General features: G+C 47.6%; 1 protein-coding gene across 1 annotated transcript in view; it reads left to right on the forward strand.

The window, feature by feature from the left end:
- Window positions 1–1,099: 1,099 nt before the first annotated feature.
- zfyve26 (zinc finger, FYVE domain containing 26) overlaps window positions 1,100–25,070 on the forward strand; it is a 118,564-nt gene continuing 94,593 nt past the window's right edge. The window contains 10 exon segments of the mRNA XM_046367552.1: window positions 1,100–1,209; window positions 8,616–8,924; window positions 10,593–10,752; window positions 10,917–11,120; window positions 11,199–11,508; window positions 18,160–18,284; window positions 18,679–18,843; window positions 19,946–20,034; window positions 20,133–20,284; window positions 22,105–22,308. Coding sequence (XP_046223508.1) covers window positions 8,734–8,924; window positions 10,593–10,752; window positions 10,917–11,120; window positions 11,199–11,508; window positions 18,160–18,284; window positions 18,679–18,843; window positions 19,946–20,034; window positions 20,133–20,284; window positions 22,105–22,308 — 1,600 coding nt within the window. The 5' untranslated portion in view covers window positions 1,100–1,209; window positions 8,616–8,733.

Here is a 25,070-nt window from a genome sequence, read left to right on the forward strand (position 1 = left end):
TAGCAGGTTAGGAGAATTAACGTAGCAGGTTAGGAGAATTAACGTAGCAGGTTAGGATAATTAACGTAGCAGGTTAGGTTAATTTACATAGCAGGTTAGGAGAATTAACGTAACAGGTTAGGAGAATTAACGTAGCAGGTCAGAACTTTATGCATTGTGTTGCAGAGGAAGTTTCAGTGCGTTCTGTGTGGTGCATACGTTGGATTTATCGAACTTATGCTATAAGTATATGGCTTGACAGAAATGGTAACAGAAGGTGAATGTTGAACTTTCGTTGCACACATATCCAGATACGGCTGCGTACTATTTTGCGCAAGGGGCTAGTAACCCCCTAGTTTGTTACGCACCACACAGAACTCACTGCAACTTCCTCTCCAACGCAACGCTGCGATTCATTGGAAAATAATGTACTTCCGGTGTACCTAAAGGCAATGACGCTGTCGGTATGATCGAGATGTCAGGTTGTCAACAACTGTTATCCCCGACGTGACCACAAGATAGAGCTCTAGGCCTATTCCATCGAACCGATTGTTCCTATTGAAATTCGACATGGCCTATGCATATTCATGAGGTTAGCAACTCACTCTCCATTCAATTTTACAGGCGGTTGACCGTCAACACCCCTCATTGAATATTCAAGTCAGTATTCAAATACCGAGATGTATCCACCAATCGAAAGAGAGGAATAGGCGGGAGCTTAAACAGACCGCTGTCCCGCTCTGTGGACAACGAATCCCATTGTTAGGGCGGAGACATAAGCATCTCGTCATTATATCCGGTATCTCTGGGGTGTATTCATTACGTCTTGCAACGGAAACCGTTAAACGTTTAAGAAGCAAACGGAAGCGAACAGAGCAAACGCAATGAAAGGTGGAGGGACCTAACTGAATTTGTCCAAGTTGAAACTTTCGTTTCTGTTGAAAAATGATTTGCAACAATGGCAAAACAATTCGGAACAATTCAGAACTTTTTTTGCAACAGGCGCAACGTTTTTCAACAGAATAAGACGTAATGAATACACCCGTGGTAGAGCCTGTCTCGCGCGAAGCTCTCTTTTAACCTTTGAACTGCAAGCGGAAATCAGCTGATTTCGTCACATGACATAACTCTCTAGCTTGGACACTGTGTGCTAAGCATAACAATTCGGAAGAGGGAAGAAATAACAGTGAAATATTATAAAAAAAAGGAATACATTCACATCGATAGAAAGTAAGTCAATGTAAGTTAGTTGTTTATTGTGCATTGGTTGTTCTTGATCATCTAATCAGCATGATGTGTTTATGATTTAGTCGGTTAACTTACGTCTTTCATGAATGCAAATGCCGTTTCTTTTGACAGCTAACGTTAGCTAGCTGGCTATTATTTTTGATGATGCTTTTGTCATGTCAGTAATGTTGTCTCATGATGATATTAGGTCGCGTTTCTTTTTAACAACACTCAAATAAGCACGAACCTTATTGTTAAAAAACCCCATCTACACTGAACAAAAATATTTGCGCAACATGCAACGATTTCTAAGATTTTACCGAGTTACAGTTTATTGTATGGAAATCCAGTCATTTGAAATAAATTCATTAGTCCCTAATCTATGGATTTCACATGACTGGGAATACAGATATGCATCTTTTGGTCACAGGTAGGGGGGGTTGTGGATCAGAAAACCAGTCAGTATCAGATGCATTGGAGGCTCCTCCTCAGTGAATTTCATAAAAGTAAAATTGTAAAACAGAAATAAAAGTGGACATTTTTAGACAAAACTGTACTAAATATATTCACGTCACCAAATAATTGATGAAACACTTCTTTTTGTACTAAAAGTCTACAGTAGCCTCAGCAGCACTCAGTAGGGTAGCACTATGGTGTAGTCAGAGGACAGCTAGTTTCCGTCCTCCTCTGAGTACATTTACTTCAATACAAAACCTAGGAGGCTCATGGTTCTCACCCCCTTGCATAGACTTACACAGTAATTATGACAACTTCCCGGAGGATGTCCTCCAACCTATCAGAGCTCTGGCAGCATGAACTGACATGTTGTCAACCCAATCAAAGGATCAGATAATTAATCTAGTACTGAAAGCATAAACTACAGCTAGCTATCACCGCAGTGCATAACATGATGAATCTAGTACTGAAAGCAGAAGCTACAGCTAGCTAGCACTGCAGTGCATAACATGATGAATCTAGTACTGAAAGCAGAAGCTACAGCTAGCTATCACCGCAGTGCATAACATGATGAATCTAGTACTGAAAGCATAAGCTACAGCTAGCTAGCACTGCAGTGCATAACATGATGAATCTAGTACTGAAAGCAGAAGCTACAGCTAGCTAGCACTGCAGTGCATAACATGATGAATCTAGTACTGAAAGCAGAAGCTACAGCTAGCTATCACCGCAGTGCATAACATGATGAATCTAGTACTGAAAGCATAAGCTACAGCTAGCTAGCACCGCAGTGCATAACATGATGAATCTAGTACTGAAAGCAGAAGCTACAGCTAGCTAGCACTGCAGTGCATAACATGATGAATCTAGTACTGAAAGCATAAGCTACAGCTAGCTAGCACCGCAGTGCATAACATGATGAATCTAGTACTGAAAGCAGAAGCTACAGCTAGCTAGCACTGCAGTGCATAACATGATGAATCTAGTACTGAAAGCAGAAGCTACAGCTAGCTATCACCGCAGTGCATAACATGATGAATCTAGTACTGAAAGCATAAGCTACAGCTAGCTAGCACTGCAGTGCATAACATGTGGTGAGTAGTTGACTCAAAGAGAGAAAGACAATAGTTGAACAGTTTTGAACAGATGAATGGGGCCCGCCAGTGTACGTGCTAAACTGCTTTCTGACTGTACTTCATGATTATAGCAGGTTTACTAACGCGTTAGTTCTATTAGCTATGTGGACTATGAGGTTACTTTAGCTAATATGGTGACAACAATGTAGGCTGTGTGTAGCGGTTATGATATGGTTTGGCTTGGAAAGGTTTTTTCGCCTGGTCACATACAGCTGATTTGCATTGAAGTTGACAAATGAAGGGAACAGGAAGAGGGTGAATAGATGTGAGAAGGACCACGTGGCTCCTATGAAAGTGAACTTTGTTTTAGGCGTGATCAGGGGTGTATTCATTCTGCCGATTCTGTTGACTGATGTTTCTTAAACAGAACGAAACTAAATAAACGTACCTGAGTTTGTCCAATAAACTCTCGTTTGCAACTGTTGGACTAATAATTACACCCTAGATCAGCTAGATGCAGGCAAGAGTGTGCAAGGCTGTATTGAATTTGTCACTGTCTGTCCATGTGTCACTGTCTGTCACCTCAAATTATTCTTTCGACCTGTGTGCACCTACGTTGTAAACTTTCATTCATAGGCTAGGTTGTTTCAACCTCATGATGGGTATAGTTGAACAGTTTTGAACAAATGAATGGGGCCCGCCAGTGTACGTGCTAAACTGCTTTCTGACTGTACACTGTAACGTTACTTCATGATTATAGCAGGTTTACTAACGCGTTGATACATTAGAGTATCATGCAGTAGCCTAAACTTATCAATGTTACATTGAACTGGTTGAATGGAATATGAATGACAGTCATCCAATATGTTGTGATAGAAATAAGGCCGTGATCATGAAGAAAAAAAAACATATTGTCCTCCCTCATCTTAAATGACACCGACTGCCACTAATCAGGTGTGACCACCATGAGGGCGGCAGCGTAGCCTAGTGGGTAGAGTGTTGGACTAGTAACCGGAAGGTTGCAAGTTCAAACCCCCGAGCTGACAAGGTACAAATCTGTCGTTCTGCCCCTGAACAGGCAGTTAACCCACTGTTCCTAGGCCGTCATTGAAAATAAGAATTTGTTCTTAACTGACCTGCCCAGTTAAATAAAGGTACGTCTACTTGGTGTGGAGTTGATCAGGCTGTTGATTGTGGCCTGTGGAACGTTGTCCCTCTCCTCTCCAATGGCCAACTTGCTGTTTTATTGGCTGGAACTGGAAAACAAGCTGTCGTACACGTCAATCCAGAGCATCCCAAACATGCTCACCGGGTGACACGTCTGGTGAATGGCTGAATGGCACGAAAAGGGGCCTCAGTATCTTCAAATCATCAAATCAAATCGAAAAGGGGCCTCAGCATCTTTTTTAAAATTGATATCTCTGTGCGTTCAAATTGTCATCAATAAAACAGAATTGTGTTTGTTTTATATAGCTTCTGCCTGCCCATACCAATAACCCCACCGCTACAACGGGGCGCTCTGTTCACAATGTTGACATCACAGCAAATCGCTCGCCCACACAACGCCATGCACGTGGTCTGCGGTTGTGAGGCCGGTTGGACGCATTGCCAAATGATCTAATACGACATTGAAGGTGGGTTATGGTAGATAAATTAACGTAACATTCTCTGCCAACTGCTCTGGTGCACATTCCTGCAGTCAGCATGCCAATTGCACGCTTCCTCAAAACTTCAGACATCTGTGGCTTTGTGTCGTGTGACAACTGCATATTTATGACAGACAGGCACGATTCGGTCTTATGTAGCAACACTTTATATTGTGTTTTTTAAATGTTTTACATTGGATAAAAGTAGAGACTCAGAGCTAGAAAATGGTACATCATACACTACAGTTGAGGATCAAAAAGGGAAAGTCGTTCTGCTTTGAAAGTTGATCAACTTGTAAACTCACTTTTGAGAAAATGCCCCTTTTAATGTTTTGGTACACCTACTGGAGAGATCTTCTTTGTCTACACCCATTCAGCATCGTTCACACCATCTTAAGCTTTAGCCCCACCCATTCAGCATTGTTCACATCCTCCTAAGCTTTAGCCCCACCCATTCAGCATCGTTCACAACCTCTTAAGCTTTAGCCCCACCCATTCAGCATCGTTCACATCCTCCTAAGCTTTAGCCCCACCCATCTCTTTAAGGATTCACGTGTCAGGCCATGTACTAAACAACCGAAGATTTCAAGACTTAAGGCTGGTTTATACTACGGGTGTATTCGTAAATTTAGTCTGGAGTGCCAGAGTGCACTCTGGGCATTCGTAAATTCAGAGGGTTTCGCTCTCGACGCTTTCAGAGCACACACTGGATGCTCTGGCCAAGGAGTAGGTTTCAATTGGCTCTCCTGTGGAGTAGGTTTCAATTGGCTCTCCTGTGGAGTAGGGTTCAAATGGCTCTCCTGTGGAGTAGGGTTCAAATGGCTCTCCTGTGGAGTAGGGTTCAAATGGCTCTCCTGTGGAGTAGGGTTCAAATGGCTCTCCTGTGGAGTAGGGTTCAAATGGCTCTCCTGTGGAGTAGGGTTCAAATGGCTCTCCTGTGGAGTAGGGTTCAAATGGCTCTCCTGTGGAGTAGGGTTCAAATGGCTCTCCTGTGGAGTAGGGTTCAAATGGATCTCCTGTGGAGTAGGGTTCAAATGGATCTCCTGTGGAGTAGGGTTCAAATGGCTCTCCTGTGGAGTAGGGTTCAAATGGCTCTCCTGTGGAGTAGGGTTCAAATGGCTCTCCTGTGGAGTAGGGTTCAAATGGCTCTCCTGTGGAGTAGGGTTCAAATGGCTCTCATGTGGAGTAGGGTTCAAATGGCTCTCATGTGGAGTAGGGTTCAAATGGCTCTCATGTGGAGTAGGGTTCAAATGGCTCTCATGTGGAGTAGGGTTCAAATGGCTCTCCTGTGGAGTAGGGTTCAAATGGCTCTCCTGTGGAGTAGGGTTCAAATGGCTCTCCTGTGGAGTAGGGTTCAAATGGATCTCCTGTGGAGTAGGGTTCAAATGGATCTCTTGTGGAGTAGGGTTCAAATGGCTCTCCTGTGGAGTAGGGTTCAAATGGCTCTCCTGTGGAGTAGCGACGCCCGACATATGCCTAGTTTCCTGAAACGAGTCGCATTTTAAAATGAATTTTTATTGTCCCCAGCACAATGATTGCAGTTTCTACTGATCGTTGTTTTCAGGCTGGTTGTATTGATGCTAGCTAGGAACAAAGCTAAAGCTAGCTAGCCCAGAAGTTGAGGTTGAACAAATGATGCTTTATTACCAACGCGGTAGTGTAAACACATCGTACGTGGCCTGTTGTTTTTCTTGTTTGCAGACTTTTTTTTTCTCCAGCTTCGACAGCGCTACTGTGTCTTTTTTGACATGTAAAGACCCAAACGGAGTTTCATAGTATGTATGTCATGAAGCTAATAGCAATGATGCAATTACTGTGCAACTCTGGTAGGGCAACATCTGAAAAATAGCGCACTTGGTAGCGTGTACCCGGTGCTCGACCAGTCGACGAAAGCCAACATCACACTCGGCAGAGAACGGTTGATTGTCAAGGGCAATGACTTCCATTTATCTTGGCGTTAATGGATTTCGCCCTTTTGAGTTGTCTCGCGGAAATGTTCTTACTCTTTCAAATGACTGCTCGTCTTGTTGACTGCTCGATCCACACAGCAGACGTTGTGGACTAGGTTAGGAATGCTGTGTTGCACGTGTAGCGTAAACTTTTACGTGGCGTCATAACGTCATCTACCTACGTGTTATATAGGTATGCTCGGTAGCTTTGACATCCGGTTTTTAACATCGGCGTTAAGCATCAGGCCCGATACCGATGTTGGCATTTTTATCTAATATCTGCCGATTACGATATGTTCACCGACATATTGTGCATTCTTAATCTAAACCGATGAAAATTCGCAAAATCAACTCTATTGGTGGTACACAAACACAATCCCCGCCTCGTCATGAGCTGTCGCAGTATTTTCTGCGCTAAAATAGCTACAATTTTAGACGGTAGATTAAAACAAGACTAGTGACCATTGGATAAAACATTTTTTGGGGGGGATTGACAAAATTCATAGGTGAAACAGTTTTTAAATTAAGTTTGCAATTAATTGTTCTCACGTGCACGTTTCTGTCCATTTAAGAATCAATGTGCTACCTTTTTGTAGCATTTCTGACAATGCATTTCTTTTTAGCTAAATCTCATTCTGTCTAACTGGGCCAGCCACTCGGTTGCCCAGCAACTCAACAAACAGCTCACTGCCTGCACCAGCCAGTCTGTTGGTTTACAAGCTGAGGTTAACCATGAAATGCATTAGGGCTGTCCCCGACTGAGAGTCGTCTAGTTCTTTTGCCCAATCGATTGGTCGAAATGTTTAACCTTATTTTTCCATATTTAGACAGTGTTTGAATAAAACCAACTACGTACAGAGCATTCGGAAAGTATTCAGACCCCTTGACTTTCTCCACATTTTGTTACGTTACAGCATTTTTCTAAAATTGATTCAATTGTTTTTTTCCCTCGTCAATCTACACACAATACCCCATCATGACATCACAATACCCCATCATGACATCACAATACCCCATCATGACATCACAATACCCCATCATGACATCACAATACCCCATCATGACATCACAATACTCCATAATGACAAAGCAAAAACAGGTTTTTAGAAATGTTTGCGAATGTATAAAACATGTCTAATTGAAAAATTACATTTACGTAAGTACTCAGACCCTTTACTCAGTACTTTGTTGAAGCAGCGATTACAGCCTCCAGTCTTCTTGGGTATGATGCTACAAGCTCGGTACACCTGTATTTGGGGAGGTTCTCCCATTCTTCTCTGCAGATCCTCTCAAGCTCTGTCAGATTGAATGGGGAGCGTTACTGACAGCTATTTTCAGGTCTCTCCAGAGATGTTCGATCGGGTTGAAGTCTGGGCTCTGGCTGGTCCACTCATGGACATTCAGAGACTTTTCCCAAAGCCACTCCTGCGTTGTCTTGGCTGTGTGCTTAGGGTCGTTGTGCTGTTGGAAGGTGAACCTTCACCCCAGTCTGAGAACCTGCTCCAGAGCACTCAGGATGTCAATAAAGTTGTCAAAACATCTCAAGGGTGATCAATGGAAACAAGATGCACCTGAGCTCAATTTCGAGTCTCATACCAAAGGGTCTGAATACTTATGTAAATAAGGTATTTTTTAATTAAAAAAAAAACATTTGCAAAAATTTCTAAAAACATGGTTTCACTATGTCATTATGGAGTATTGTGTTTAGTTTGATGAGGAAAAATAATACTTAAATCAATTTTAGAATAAGTCTGTAACTTAACAAAATGTGGAAAAAGTCCAGGGGTCTGAATACTTTCCAAATTCCCTGTATGTGTTTAGATATAGGCCTATTGTAAATGTGTATTATTGTAGCGTCACCATCTTTATTGCAAAAAAAAATAAATACAAATACACATCTTTGAGTTAACATTTAACTTGCCAGAGGTAATGAGCTGATCCATTGATCCGCACGGCAATTGATGATAAAACGGGGCCGTGTTTGCAGAACACGCTTATGTCAATATTACACAGGTAAGCTAACGGTGACATCAACCAGGAATGCAGACAGGCTGGCTCATTATATCTGGTATGAGAGACTGTGTCAAACACAGAGAACGAAGTTGAGCGTTTCTCAGCTCGTGGTCCTCTGTGCCTGGAACCTGCAACACCAAGGGTCGTGGGTTCAATTCCCGCGGGTGCAAGCCATAAGAAAAAAAAATGTATGTCTTTTTTTTTTTTTTAGATAAAAGCATCTCTTAGATGTTAACTGATAAAATCCTGTATTTAATCCCCCCCCCCAGCTCCTGGTTATTACTCCTTCCCTGCCATGCCGTGAAAGACGGGGGGGGTGTGAACCCTTGACCCTGAGGTGACCAGACTGTGATTAAACCAGAGGAGGAGGAGAAGGAGGAGACGGACATGCACCCGTACGGCTGCGAGGCACAGACCTCCCTACAGGAGCTGTTTGATTTCTTCACTCGGTGTCTGCAGAATGCGGAGTGGGAACTGGCTGGGGCCTGTGTGCCTCAGCTGTGTGACGCTGGAGGAGAAGTGTCACAACGGCTACGGGACATCATCAAGGCCATCATCACCTACCCTTACCCGCTAGAGTGAGTTAGGCAGGAGGAGGAGGAGGGAGGAGGAGGAGGGGAGGGAGGAGGAGGAGGGGAGGGAGGAGGAGGAGGGGGAGGAGGAGGAGGGAGGGGAAGGAGGAGGGAGGAGAAGTGTCACAACGGCTACGGGACATCATCAAGGCCATCATCACCTACCCTTATCCGCTAGAGTGAGTTAGGCTGGGAGGAGGAGGAGGAGGGGGGGGAGGGGAGGGGGAGGAGGGGAGGAGGGAGGAGGAGGGGGAGGAGAAGTGTCACAACGGCTACGGGACATCATCAAGGCCATCATCACCTACCCTTACCCGCTAGAGTGAGTTAGGAGGAGGAGGGGGGGAGGAGGAGGAGGAGGAGGAGGAGGAGGGGGGGGAGGAGGAGGAGGAGGAGGAGGAGGAGGAGGGGAGGGAGGAGGAGGAGGAGGAGGGGAGGGAGGGAGGGGAGGAGGAGGAGGAGGGGAGGGAGGAGGAGGAGGAGGGAGGAGGAGGAGGAGGAGGAGGGAGGAGGAGGGGGGGAGGAGGAGGAGGGGAGGAGGAGGGGAGGGAGGAGGAGGAGGAGGAGGGGAGGGAGGGGGAGGAGGAGGAGGGGGAGGGGGAGGAGGAGGAGGAGAGGAGGAGGGGAGGGGAGGGGGAGGGAGGGGAGGGAGGGAGGGAGGAGGAGGGGAGGGAGGGAGGAGGAGGGGGAGGAGGAGGAGGAGGAGGATGATGAGGGGGAGGAGGATGATGACGAGGGGGAGGGGGAGAAGTGTCACAACGGCTACGGGACATCATCACCTACCTTTACCCGCTAGAGTGAGTTAGGCTGGAGGAGGAGGAGGAGGAGGAGGAGGAGGGGGGGAGGAGTGGGGGGAGGGAGGAGGATGGGGGAGGAGGAGGAGGGAGGAGGAGGATGAGGGGGGAGGAGGATGATGACGAGGAGGAGGAGGGGGAGGAGGGAGGGGAGGAGGAGGGGGAGGAGGAGGGGAGGGAGGGGGAGGGAGGAGGGGGAGGGAGGAGGGGAGGGAGGAGGATGGGGGGAGGAGGAGGAGGAGGAGGATGATGACGAGGAGGAGGGGGAGGAGGAGAAGTGTCACAACGGCTACGGGACATCATCACCTACCTTTACCCGCTAGAGTGAGTTAGGCTGGAGGAGGAGGAGGAGGAGGAGGAGGGGGGGAGGAGGAGGAGGAGGAGGAGGAGGAGGGGGAGGAGGAGGAGGAGGAGGAGGGGGGGGGGGAGGGAGGAGGGGAGGGAGGAGGGGAGGGAGGAGGAGGAGAGGGAGGAGGAGGAGGGGGAGGGGGAGGGAGGAGGATGGGGGAGGAGGAGGATGATGATGAGGGGGAGGAGTAGGATGATGAGGGGGAGGAGTAGGATGACGAGGAGGAGGAGGGGGAGGGGGAGGAGGAGGAGGGGAGGGAGGAGGAGGAGGAGGATGATGAGGAGGATGATGAGGGGGAGGAGGAGGATGAGGGGGAGGAGGATGATGATGACGAGGAGGAGGGGGAGGAGGGAGGAGGATGATGACGACGACGACGACAAGGGGGAGGAGGGAGAGTGAGGAGGAGGGTGTTTTGGTGGCGAGAAATGCTGATGCATTGTTTTCATGTTCCTGGTAGTTTCGGGTTGTAATTGATTAGCCAATATCAATTGGTTATATCAATTGGTTATATAATTATCTTTGTGTGTATTGTAGATGGGAGAGTGTGGGCAGCCCTCACAAACTGGCCTGGCTTTGGCTTCAAGTCCTGGAGAAATGGACCAAGGAAGAGGTTTCTGTTTCAGTCAGGAGAGAACTAGAGTTCCTGCTGCTTCTAGAGGAGCTAGGAGACGAGGTGCCAGAGACAACGCTCAAGGTTTATATTTCTTATTTTCTAAAAAAGAAAAAAAACAGACAAGCATAACATTTTATAGAGATCATAAAGTTAACTTCAACAATTACGGCTATTGATACAAAACCATAAGGTTATTTTCTAGTTAATATCGTAGAGTATATTTTTAATATGTTCATCGTCCTCAGGAACTCCACCAGGCCTTCCTAACCACCCAGTCGGAGGAGAGAAAGGGATCAGGGGTCACCGGGGCGGGCGATGCTCAGAGTCCAGGGATAGAGACCTGTCTCGAGGCCTTGTTGGACCAGAAGAGACCCAGAGTGGCCCAGGCTCTGGTTAGCTTCCTGGAGGACCACCCCAGTAGTGTTAACACAGGGAACCACATCCTGCAGGTAGCTTTTAATTGTAATTCTTTTACCCCCCCCCCCCCCCCGGGGTTTATATCAAATGTATTATTATGTCTATTAAAGGACACATTCATCAGATACCTGATGGAGAGAGTGGAGCATCTTGGTTCAGGCTCAGAGAAGATGGAGGGCTGGGCGGAGGAGATGTGTGTGGTCCTAGCCCTGATGCCCCTGAGGTCGGAGCGAGGTGGAGGAGGCGGGGTGGAGGCCCTGTGTGAGGCCCTGTGGAGGTCCAGACACGGGCCCCTGAGAGAAGAGAGGGTCCTGAGCTCCCTGCTACGGCCCCGCTGTCAAACCTTGCTCTCCCGTTACTGCTCTACAGCACTCAGGCTGCACAGAGACCGACTACTGAGAGAGACTCCCAGCACCCAGGGTGAGGATTGACTTTTACTTCCTTATAATTTACCTGAAACCTAAAAGGGGCAATCTGCAGTTCAAACAACAACAACGTGGTCAACCCACCATGTGGTTAAGAGTAACCACTCTCGAATTCATAGACGAAGCTATAGACACGAGGGCTGACCATCCATGAGATCAACAGTATAGTTACAACCATGTTTTGAAATTATGTTTGTTTACAATAGCGTTGTTTACAAACAGTGGATCGAAAACAAGCTTATTGTCTCCCTAGATGAAATCAGGGAGGATACTGTACATCGGGTCTCCGTTCGTACGTTAGTCACACACGATATCTCAGATACGGCACTAGCCCCGATTAAAAAAAAAAAAAAAAAAAAAAAAAAAGTTTTTGACAAAACTTGGACGAAAGATGCGTCTTTCCATAGGTGTCCGGTATTTTCTAAACTTATACCGATTTGGCCTTAGGCGTGAGCTATATTAATCAACTGAAACGTGTGAGTCACACCAGAGAGGAAGAAGAGAAGAGAGAGGGATAACTTGGCCCAAAATCTGTCTTCTACGGCAGTTGGTGATGTTTTTTTCTCTGCTCATCAATCCAGGAGTTTATGTACGGAGGTCTATGACTGTTTGTTGAATTCGGTTAATAAAATTGTAATTTACTTTAATGTAAGTTTCATCGTGTTTAGGTTGTTACGCGTGTACTGATAAATAGGTCATGTGACATCCTGGCAACTTTGATAAAAAAAAAAAAAAAAAAAATATCGGAGTTGTACCTGTTGTTCACACGCATGTCTGCCCTCTCATTGGCTAGAATGGTCCCACACGATCTTGCCTTCCGACTGCCTTCTCGTCTGAGTACCGGTCTATTTAGCTGGCATTCCTCTCATTCTAACGCCTTGCCTTTTACCAAAGAGTCTTTTGGAACGTGACATGGACTACGGTTAAAACTCAACAATGACACTCCCTAGTCCACTTACCCTCCTCGCCTTGTGCCCTTGGAGGGGGGAAGGGGGGGGAGCTTATTTGTCATCGGTCCAAATGATTAGCCAAGCAAGTGAAGTTTGCATCGTAAGCACATCATTTTTGAATGGAGTTTTGTCGCGTGTACAATTTTATGTTCACTTCGGGGCTTGAAACGTCCCATAATTCAATCTGCTAAGAAAAGTCAACCAAAAATGTAAGAGCTCGACATCAAAATGGAGTCAACATACGAATGTAAATCAGTTAGAAATGGTGCTACTAATGCACATGATGGCACAAACACGTCTCGTAAAAAGTAATGATGTTTTTGTTTTGTTTATCTTTTGGAAATTGTAGAAATAAAAAATTGTTCCTTCTTCAGAAGTTCCAGCTAGGCAGACTAACGTTAGTTAGCTAATTAATTTGCTAGCTGTCATACAGTAGGCATATATTTAATAATGATATAGTTAATGTAAGTAGACATGCAATCTTAATGAACTGTAATGCATATAAACCAAGGGGCTTGCGGAGGGGACATGTTTACTGTTGCCTTATATTACATTTCTGATGGGGTACGACCGTTAAACTAAGCTCATGAGGTATTTAGGGGTTATATTTTGCGAGAATCAATTGCTATCATTCATTTAAAAGTAATTGTTTTAGTAATCACAGATTTGCTTTTAAATTGAACTTTTGCAAAATGACACATTGGTAATCCTTACCCTATAAACAGTCTATGGACAAAGTATGACAGCAATCCATGCTTTAGTTTCCCCCGGTAGTGTTTCCTCATGCTACTGTTTTAGCTTTTGTGGAACAAATCCCATTCTAGTCATGGGATCGATATTAGCATTTTTTAAAAGTTGTCCAAATAATCCGAAAGTATCTAAAATTGATTGTGAAGCTCAACAATGTCACTTTAGAGATATTTCGAATATGATGCGCGAAAAATGCTAATATTGCTCCCATGACTTGAATGGGATTTGTGCCACAAAAGCTAAAACGTTAGCGTGTGGAAACTGGGAAACTTAATCAAAACATGGATTGCTGTCATACCTTGTCTATAGACCGCTTACACACTAAGGAAACCAATATGTCACTTCTTAATTTGGCTGAACTTTCCCTTTAACTTTACACAAACTTGACTTTACACAGACGTGACTTTACACAGACGTGACTTTACAGTGACTTTACACAGACGTGACTTTACACAGACGTGACTTTACACAGACGTGACTTTACACAGACGTGACTTTACACAGACGTGACTTTATCAGGTTTCTTTGACAGAGACCAAAGCGCATTGATCAATTTCTGGCCTTGTACTTTAACAGTTATCTTACAGTTGTGTGTAGAGGAGAAAGATGTTTTTTAAACATGTGTATATATAGCTAGTGCCTTAACAGTTATGAATGTAGGCTATGTGTAGGCTGTAGATGGTTGTACCTCTGGTATGGTTGTACCTCTGGTATGGTTGTACCTCTGGTATGGTTGTACCTCTGGTTGTACCTCTGGTATGGTTGTACCTCTGGTATGGTTGTACCTCTGGTATGGTTGTACCTCTGGTATGGTTGTACCTCTGGTATGGTTGTACCTCGGGTATGGTTGTACCAGGGTATGGTTGTACACAGACGGGTATGGTTGTACCTCGGGTATGGTTTACCTCAGGACCATGGTTGTACCTCTGGTATGGTTGTACCTCTGGTATGGTTGTACCTCTGGTATGGTTGTACCTCTGGTATGGTTGTACCTCTGGTATGGTTGTACCTCTGGTATGGTTGTACCTCGGGTATGGTTGTACCTCGGGTATGGTTGTACCTCGGGTATGGTTGTACCTCGGGTATGGTTGTACCTCTGGTATGGTTGTACCTCTGGTATGGTTGTACCTCTGGTATGGTTGTACCTCGGGTATGGTTGTACCTCGGGTATGGTTGTACCTCTGGTATGGTTGTACCTCTGGTATGGTTGTACCTCTGGTATGGTTGTACCTCTGGTATGGTTGTACCTCTGGTATGGTTGTACCTCTGGTATGGTTGTACCTCGGGTATGGTTGTACCTCTGGTATGGTTGTACCTCTGGTATGGTTGTACCTCGGGTATGGTTGTACCTCGGGTATGGTTGTACCTCGGGTATGGTTGTACCTCGGGTATGGTTGTACCTCGGGTATGGTTGTACCTCTGGTATGGTTGTACCTCTGGTGTGGTTGTACCTCTGGTTGTACCTCTGGTATGGTTGTACCTCTGGTATGGTTGTACCTCTGGTTGTACCTCGGGTATGGTTGTACCTCTGGTATGGTTGTACCTCGGGTATGGTTGTACCTCGGGTATGGTTGTACCTCGGGTATGGTTGTACCTCGGGTATGGTTGTACCTCTGGTATGGTTGTACCTCGGGTATGGTTGTACCTCGGGTATGGTTGTACCTCTGGTATGGTTGTACCTCTGGTATGGTTGTACCTCTATGGTTGTACCTCGGGTATGGTTGTACCTCGGGTATGGTTGTACCTCTGGTATGGTTGTACCTCTGGTATGGTTGTACCTCTGGTATGGTTGTACCTCTGGTATGGTTGTACCTCTGGTATGGTTGTACCTCTGGTATGGTTGTACCTCTGGTATGGTTGTACCTCTGGTTGTACCTCTGGTATGGTTGTACCTCTGGTTGTACCTCTGGTATGGTTGTACCTCTGGTTGTACCTCTGGTATGGTTGTACCTCTGGTATGGTTGTACCTCTGGTATGGTTGTACCTCTGGTATGGTTGTACCTCTGGTATGGTTGTACCTCTGGTATGGTTGTACCTCTGGTATGGTTGTACCTCTGGTTGTACCTCTGGTATGGTTGTACCTCTGGTATGGTTGTACCTCTGGTATGGTTGTACCTCTGGTTGTACCTCTGGTATGGTTGTACCTCTGGTATGGTTGTACCTCTGGTCTGGTTGTACCTCTGGTATGGTTGTACCTCTGGTATGGTTGTACCTCTGGTTGTACCTCTGGTATGGTTGTACCTCTGGTATGGTTGTACCTCTGGTTGTACCTCTGGTATGGTTGTACCTCTGGTATGGTTGTACCTCTGGTATGGTTGTACCTCTGGTTGTACCTCTGGTATGGTTGTACCTCTGGTATGGTTGTACCTCTGGTCTGGTTGTACCTCTGGTATGGTTGTACCTCTGGTATGGTTGTACCTCTGGTATGGTTGTACCTCTGGTATGGTTGTACCTCTGGTATGGTTGTACCTCTGGTATGGTTGTACCTCTGGTATGGTTGTACCTCTGGTATGGTTGTACCTCTGGTATGGTTGTACCTCTGGTATGGTTGTACCTCTGGTATGGTTGTACCTCTGGTATGGTTGTACCTCTGGTATGGTTGTACCTCTGGTATGGTTGTACCTCTGGTTGTACCTCTGGTTGTACCTCTGGTATGGTTGTACCTCTGGTATGGTTGTACCTCTGGTATGGTTGTACCTCTGGTATGGTTGTACCTCTGGTATGGTTGTACCTCTGGTATGGTTGTACCTCTGGTATGGTTGTACCTCTGGTATGGTTGTACCTCTGGTATGGTTGTACCTCTGGTATGGTTGTACCTCTGGTATGGTTGTACCTCTGGTATGGTTGTACCTCTGGTATGGTTGTACCTCTGGTATGGTTGTACCTCTGGTATGGTTGTACCTCTGGTATGGTTGTACCTCGGGTATGGTTGTACCTCTGGTATGGTTGTACCTCTGGTATGGTTGTACCTCTGGTATGGTTGTACCTCTGGTATGGTTGTACCTCTGGTATGGTTGTACCTCTGGTATGGTTGTACCTCTGGTCTGGTTGTACCTCTGGTCTGGTTGTACCTCTGGTTGTACCTCGGGTATGGTTGTACCTCTGGTATGGTTGTACCTCTGGTTGTACCTCTGGTATGGTTGTACCTCTGGTATGGTTGTACCTCTGGTATGGTTGTACCTCGGGTCTGGTTGTACCTCTGGTATGGTTGTACCTCTGGTATGGTTGTACCTCTGGTATGGTTGTACCTCTGGTATGGTTGTACCTCTGGTATGGTTGTACCTCTGGTTGTACCTCTGGTATGGTTGTACCTCTGGTATGGTTGTACCTCTGGTTGTACCTCTGGTTGTACCTCTGGTATGGTTGTACCTCTGGTTGTACCTCTGGTATGGTTGTACCTCTGGTATGGTTGTACCTCGGGTATGGTTGCACCTCGGGTATGGTTGTACCTCGGGTATGGTTGTACTTCTATGGTTGTACCTCTGGTATGGTTGTACCTCTGGTATGGTTGTACCTCTGGTATGGTTGTACCTCTGGTATGGTTGTACCTCTGGTCTGGTTGTACCTCTGGTCTGGTTGTACCTCTGGTATGGTTGTACCTCTGGTATGGTTGTACCTCTGGTATGGTTGTACCTCTGGTATGGTTGTACCTCTGCTTGTACCTCTGGTATGGTTGTACCTCTGCTTGTACCTCTGGTCTGGTTGTACCTCTGGTATGGTTGTACCTCTGGTATGGTTGTACCTCTGGTATGGTTGTACCTCTGGTATGGTTGTACCTCTGGTTGTACCTCTGGTATGGTTGTACCTCTGGTTGTACCTCTGGTATGGTTGTACCTCTGGTTGTACCTCTGGTATGGTTGTACCTCTGGTTGTACCTCTGGTATGGTTGTACCTCTGGTTGTACCTCTGGTATGGTTGTACCTCTGGTTGTACCTCTGGTATGGTTGTACCTCTGGTTGTACCTCTGGTATGGTTGTACCTCTGGTTGTACCTCTGGTATGGTTGTACCTCTGGTTGTACCTCTGGTATGGTTGTACCTCTGGTCTGGTTGTACCTCTGGTATGGTTGTACCTCTGGTCTGGTTGTACCTCTGGTATGGTTGTACCTCTGGTCTGGTTGTACCTCTGGTCTGGTTGTACCTCGGGTATGGTTGTACCTCGGGTATGGTTGTACCTCTGGTATGGTTGTACCTCTGGTATGGTTGTACCTCTGGTATGGTTGTACCTCTGGTATGGTTGTACCTCTGGTTGTACCTCTGGTATGGTTGTACCTCTGGTATGGTTGTACCTCTGGTTGTACCTCTGGTATGGTTGTACCTCTGGTATGGTTGTACCTCGGGTATGGTTGTACCTCGGGTATGGTTGTACCTCTGGTATGGTTGTACCTCTGGTATGGTTGTACCTCTGGTATGGTTGTACCTCTGGTATGGTTGTACCTCTATGGTTGTACCTCTGGTATGGTTGTACCTCTGGTATGGTTGTACCTCTGGTATGGTTGTACCTCTGGTATGGTTGTACCTCTGGTATGGTTGTACCTCTGGTATGGTTGTACCTCTGGTATGGTTGTACCTCTGGTATGGTTGTACCTCTGGTATGGTTGTACCTCTGGTATGGTTGTACCTCTGGTATGGTTGTACCTCTGGTCTGGTTGTACCTCTGGTTGTACCTCTGGTTGTACCTCTGGTTGTACCTCTGGTATGGTTGTACCTCTGGTATGGTTGTACCTCTGGTATGGTTGTACCTCTGGTATGGTTGTACCTCTGGTTGTACCTCTGGTTGTACCTCTGGTTGTACCTCTGGTTGTACCTCTGGTTGTACCTCTGGTTGTACCTCTGGTATGGTTGTACCTCTGGTATGGTTGTACCTCTGGTCTGGGGTATCAACAACGTGGAAGCCTTGACGCTAGCTTCCTTTTTTTCCCGCCTTTTCCTCCTCCCTTCATCCCAGTGGATCTTCCTGAAGCGGAGAAGTTACTGCTGGGCTTGTGTTGTCATGGGGACCGGCCTTCCGTCTGGAAAACCATTTACTTTGAGTGCCTTAGCAGCGGCAAGCACTTCCTCGAACGGGTCCTGGTGAGTAATAGTGTAATAGTGTGTAATAGTGTGTAATAGTGTGTAATAGTGTGTAATAGTGTGTAATAGTGTGTAATAGTGTGTAATAGTGTGTAATAGTGTGTAATAGTGTGGTAATAGTGGTGTAATAGTGGTGTAATGTGCGTAATACTGTAATAGCGTGTAATATCAACACAGGTACTGTAACTCTTGTTATCCTGATATCAACAGGTACTATATAAGATGAGTTGCTTGTGTATAAGACACCTTTTCTGTTTATGGCTGTAACTAAAATGGCACCCTATTCCCTATATAGTGCACTCGGGCTCTGGTCAAATGTTGTGTACTATATAGGGATTAGGGTGCCATTTTGTGACACGGCCTCAGTCATAACCCCACTTTTCCCCCTCCTCAGGTGACTGCTCTGGACCTGGTGAAGAGGGAGGAGTTCTGTAGGCTAGAGGACCTGCTGAAGGGGGAGTTCCAGCCTCTGTCTCGCCTCCTGCTACTCCTGGGGTGGACCCAGTGCCAAAGCCTGCTCTCAGCTCAGACCCTGCTACGCCTCCTACACCACGACCAGGTTAGGCCTCCTACCCCACAACCAGGTTAGGCCTCCTACACCACGACCAGGTTAGGCCTCCTACACCAGGTTAGGCCTCCTACACCACGACCAGGTTAGGCCTCCTACACCACGTTAGGCCTCCTACACCACGACCAGGTTAGGCCTCCTACACCACGACAGGCCTCCTACACCACGACCAGGTTAGGCCTCCTACACCACGACAGGCCTCCTACACCACGACCAGGCTAGGCCTCCTACACCACGACCAGGTTAGGCCTCCTACACCACGACCAGGTTAGGCCTCCTTCCCCACGACCACGTTAGGCCTCCTACCCCACGACCACGTTAGGCCTCCTACCCCACGACCACGTTAGGCCTCCTACCCCACGACCACGTTAGGCCTCCTACCCCACGACCACGTTAGGCCTCCTACCCCACGACCACGTTAGGCCTCCTACCCCACGACCACGTTAGGCCTCCTACCCCACGACCACGTTAGGCCTCCTACCCCACGACCAGGTTAGGCCTCCTACACCACGACCAGGTTAGGCCTCCTACACCAGGACAGGCCTCCTACACCAGGACAGGCCTCCTACACCAGGACAGGCCTCCTACACCACGACCAGGTTAGGCCTCCTACACCACGACCGGGTTAGGCCTCCTACACCACGACCGGGTTAGGCCTCCTACACCACGACCGGGTTAGGCCTCCTACACCACGACCAGGTTAGGCCTCCTACACCACGACCGGGTTAGGCCTCCTACACCACGACCAGGTTAGGCCTCCTACCCCACGACCGGTTAGGCCTCCTACCCCACAACCGGGTTAGGCCTCCTACACCACGACCGGGTTAGGCCTCCTACACCACGACCACGTTAGGCCTCTTACACCAGGACAGGCCTCCTACACCACGACCAGGTTAGGCCTCCTACACCAGGACAGGCCTCCTACACCACGACCAGGTTAGGCCTCCTACACCACGACCGGGTTAGGCCTCCTACACCACGACCAGAACCATATAGTCTGTTCCTTTTTCAGTCCATTTTCTTACGTTTGGTACCCAAATGAACACAACCCAGACTGCCCATAACATGATCCGCCTGCCTGCCCTGTCCTCAGGCGCTGGCCAACGACTCCGTTCTGAGAGAGTTTGCCAACGGTCTGTCTTCTCAATTGGGAGTGTTGGAGTGGTGTGTTGAGAGCAACCCGTGAGTATATCAGTAGTTATCGACAGTTCATATTCACGTAGGATTCATGTCTATTTTTATAAATGTGCCATCTTCTCTTTGTGTGTGTGTGTGTGTAGAGGGATCCCCAAGGAGGCGTTGCTTGGCCAGCTGCACACACTAGACAGTCACTCAGCCTTGTACGTCCTTCACTGTCTCACCCCTCTGGCCCAGAATGAGGAACACGTGGTACTGGACCTGCTGAATACACAGACCAAACCTAGCGGAGCAGGTCAGTGCTACACGCAGTCTTGTTTTCTGTCTGTCTCTCTGTCTGTCTCTCTGTCTGTCTGTCTCTCTGTCTGTCTGTCTCTCTGTCTGTCTGTCTCTCTGTCTGTCTGTCTCTCTCTCTCTGTCTGTCTCTGTCGCTCTCTGTCTGTTGCTCTCTGTCTCTGTCTGTCTCTGTCTGTCCCTCTCTCTGTCTCTCTGTCTGTCTCTCTCTGTCTCTCTCTGTCTCTCTCTCTCTCGCTCTGTCTCTCTCAGCATAAAAAGAAACATCCTCTTACTGTCAACTGCGTTTATTTTCAGCAAACGTAACATGTGTAAGTATTTGTATGAACGTAACAAGATTCAAGAACTGAGACGTAAACTGAACAAGTTCCACAGACATGTCACTAACAGAAATGGAATAATGTGTCCCTGAACAAAGGGTGGGTCAAAATCAAAAGGAACAGTCAGTATCTGGTGTGGCCACCAGCTGCATTAAGTACTGCAGTGCATCTCCTCCTCATGGACTGCACCAGATTTGCCAGTTCTTGCTGTGAGATGTTACCCCACTCTTCCACCAAGGCACCTGCAAGTTCCCGGACATTTCTGGGGGGAATGGCCCTAGCTCTCACCCTCCGATCCAACAGGTCCCAGACGTGCTCAATGGGATTGAGATCCGGGCTCTTCGCTGAACACTGACATTCCTGTCTTGCAGGAAATCATGCAGAGAATGATCATTGTGGTTGGTGGCGTTGTCATGCTGGAGGGTCATGTCAGGATGAGCCTGCAGGAAGGGTACCACATGAGGGAGGAGGACGTCTTCCCTGTAACGCACAGCGTTGAGATTGCCTGTAATGACAACAAGCCCAGTCCGACGATGCTGTGACGCACCACCCCAGACCATGACGGACCCTCCACCTCCAAAATCGATCCCGCTCCAGAGTACAGGCCTCAGTGTAAAGCTCATTCCTTCGACGATAAACGCGAATCCGACCATCACCCCTGGTGAGATAAAACCGCGACTCGTCAGTGAAGAGCACTTTTTGCCAGTCCTGTCTGGTCCAGCATTGGTGGGATTGTGCCCATAGGCGACGTTGTTGCCGGTGATGTCTGGTGAGGACCTGCCTTACAACAGGCCTACAAGTCCTCAGTCCAGCCTCTCTCAGCCTACTGCGGACGGTCTGAGCACTGATGGAGGGATTGTGCATTCATGGTGTAACTCGGGCAGTTGTTGTTGCCATCCTGTACCTGTCCTACAGGTGTGATGTTCGGATGTACCGATCCTGTGCAGGTGTTGTTACACATGGTCTGCCACTGCGAGGACGATCAGCTGTCCGTCCTGTCTCCCTGTAGCGCTGACTTAGGCGTCTCACAGTACGGACATTGCAATTTATTGCCCTGGCCACATCTGCAGTCCTCATGCCTCCTTGCAGCGTGCCTAAGACAAGTTCACACAGATGAGCAGGGACCCTGGGCATCTTTCTTTTGGTGTTTTTCAGAGTCAGTAGAAAGGCCTTTTTAGTGTCCTACGTTTTCATAACTGTGACCTTAATTGCCTACCGTCTGTAAGTTGTTATTGTCTTAACGACCGTTCCACAGGTGCATGTTCATTTATTGTTTATGGTTCATTGAACGAGCATGGGAACAGTGTTTAAACCCTTTACAATGAAGATCTGTGAAGTCATTCGGATTTTTACGAATGATCCCTTTCTCAGAGAGAAGGTCCTGAAAAAGGGACGTTTCTTTTTTTTCTGACTTTATATAGATATATAATCTCTGTTTTTCTCTCTCTCTCTCTCTCTCTGGCTCTCTCTGTCTCTCTCTGTCTCTCTCTCTCCAATGTAGATGAGTTCAGTGTGGTGGTAGACAGCCCCAGTCCGATGGTCCAGAGAAATCTGGTTCTGTACAGGGGGTTCTGCGCTATGAAATACGCCCTGTACGCCATGTGTATCACCGCTCACAAGTACAGTGGCTGCTCCGACTGTGGCACCGCGCAGTCCACACCTGAGGCTGAGAAGGACCAGAGCCAGGCCTCAACCCCCCTCCAAGGTACTTTACTGTAGTCAAACCTCAACCCCACACAGATCCCCCTGGGTACTTTACTGTAATATATTTCAGAGTTAGCAGACGGCCTTTTATCCAAAGCGACTTACAGTCATGTGTGCATACATTCTACGTCTGGGTGGTCCCGGGATCGAACCCATTACCCTGGCGTTACAAGCGCCATGCTCTACCAACTGAGCTACAGAAGGACCACATAGTCAAACCTCAACCCCCTCCAAGGTACTTTTCAGTAGTCAAACCTCAACCCCCCTCCCCCTCCAAGGTACTTTACTGCAGTCAAGATATATCAACCCCTCCCTCCAAGGTTCCTTACTGTAGTCAAACCTCAACCCCCTCCCTCCTCCAAGGTACTTTACTGTAGTCAAACCTCAACCCCCTCCCTTCTCCAAGGTACTTTACTGTAGTCAAACCTCAACCCCCTCCCCTCCAAGGTACTTTACTGTAGTCAAACCTCAACCCCCCGCCCCCTCCAAGGTACTTTACTGTAGTCAAACCTCAACCCCCTCCCTCCTCCAAGGTACTTTACTGTAGTCAAACCTCAACCCCCTCCCCCTCCAAGGTACTTTACTGCAGTCAAATCTCAACCCCCTCCAAGGTTCCTTTACTGCAGTCAAACCTCAACCCCCTCCCCCTCCAAGGTACTTTACTGCAGTCAAATCTCAACCCCCCTCCCTCCAAGGTTCCTTACTGTAGTCAAACCTCAACCCCCCTCCCTCCTCCAAGGTACTTTACTGTAGTCAAACCTCAACCCCCTCCCTTCTCCAAGGTACTTTACTGTAGTCAAACCTCAACCCCCTCCCCCCAAGGTACTTTACTGTAGTCAAACCTCAACCCCCTCCCCCTCCAAGGTACTTTACTGTAGTCAAACCTCAACCCCTCCAAGGTACTTTGCTGTAGTCAAACCTCAACCCCCTCCAAGGTACTTTGCTGTAGTCAAACCTCAACCCCCTCCAAGGTACTTTGCTGTAGTCAAACCTCAACCCCCTCCAAGGTACTTTACTGTAGTCAAACCTCAACCCCCTCCTCCAAGGTACTTTGCTGTAGTCAAACCTCAACCCCCCCCTCCAAGGTACTTTGCTGTAGTCAAACCTCAACCCTCCTCCAAGGTACTTTACTGTAGTCAAACCTCAACCCCCCTCCAAGGTACCTTACTGTAGTCAAACCTCAACCCCCGGTGATGCGTTGTGCAGACCTCACTACCCTCTGGAGAGCCTTACGGTTGAGGGCGGAGCAGTTGCCGTACCAGGCGGTGATACAGCCCGCCAGGATGCTCTCGATTGTGCATCTGTAGAAGTTTGAGTGCTTTTGGTGACAAGCCAAATTTCTTCAGCATCCTGAGGTTGAAGAGGTGCTGCTGCGCCTTCTTCACGATGCTGTCTGTGTGAGTGGACCAATTCAGTTTGTCTGTGATGTGTATGCCGAGGAACTTAACTTGCTACCCTCTCCACTACTGTTCCATCGATGTGGATAGGGGGGTGTTCCCTCTGCTGTTTCCTGAAGTCCACAATCATCTCCTTAGTTTTGTTGACGTTGAGTGTGAGGTTATTTTCCTGACACCACACTCCGAGGGCCCTCACCTCCTCCCTGTAGGCCGTCTCGTCGTTGTTGGTAATCAAGCCTACCACTGTTGTGTCGTCCGCAAACTTGATGATTGAGTTGGAGGCGTGCGTGGCCACGCAGTCGTGGGTGAACAGGGAGTACAGGAGAGGGCTCAGAACGCACCCTTGTGGGGCCCCAGTGTTGAGGATCAGCGGGGAGGAGATGTTGTTGCCTACCCTCACCACCTGGGGGCGGCCCGTCAGGAAGCCCAGTACCCAGTTGCACAGGGTGGGGTCGAGACCCAGGGTCTCGAGCTTGATGACGAGCTTGGAGGGTACTATGATGTTGAATGCCGAGCTGTAGTCGATGAACAGCATTCTCACATAGGTATTCCTCTTGTCCAGATGGGTTAGGGCAGTGTGCAGTGTGGTTGAGAGCATCGTCTGTGGGTCTAGGGTGTCAGGTAGGGTGGAGGTGATATGGTCCTTGACTAGTCTCTCAAAAAGCACTTCATGATGACAGAAGTGAGTGCTACGGGGCGGTAGTCGTTTAGCTCAGTTACCTTAGCTTTTTTGGGAACAGGAACAATGGTGGCCCTCTTGAAGCATGTGGGAACAGCAGACTGGTATAGGGATTGATTGAATATGTCCGTAAACACACCGGCCAGCTGGTCTGCGCATGCTCTGAGGGCGCGGCTGGGGATGCCGTCTGGGCCTGCAGCCTTGCGAGGGTTAACACATTTAAATGTTTTACTCACCTCGGCTGCAGTGAAGGAGAGTGCATGTTTTCATTGCAGGCTGTGTCAGTGGCACTGTATTGTCCTCAAAGCGGGCAAAAAAGTTATTTAGTCTGCCTGGGAGCAAGACATCCTGGTCCGTGACTGGGCTGGGTTTCTTCTTGTAGTCCGTGATTGACTGTAGACCCTGCCACATGCCTCTTGTGTCTGAGCCGTTGAATTGAGATTCTACTTTGTCTCTGTACTGACGCTTAGCTTGTTTGATTGCCTTACGGAGGGAATAGCTGCACTGTTTGTATTCGGTCATGTTACCAGACACCTTGCCCTGATTAAAAGCAGTGGTTCGCGCTTTCAGTTTCACGCGAATGCTGCCATCAATCCACGGTTTCTGGTTAGGGAATTTTTTATCGTTGCTATGGGAACGACATATTCAACGCACGTTCTAATGAACTCGCACACCGAATCAGCGTAT

This window comes from Oncorhynchus gorbuscha, linkage group LG10, assembly GCF_021184085.1.
Source record: "Oncorhynchus gorbuscha isolate QuinsamMale2020 ecotype Even-year linkage group LG10, OgorEven_v1.0, whole genome shotgun sequence".
Taxonomy (NCBI): Eukaryota; Metazoa; Chordata; class Actinopteri; order Salmoniformes; family Salmonidae; genus Oncorhynchus; species Oncorhynchus gorbuscha.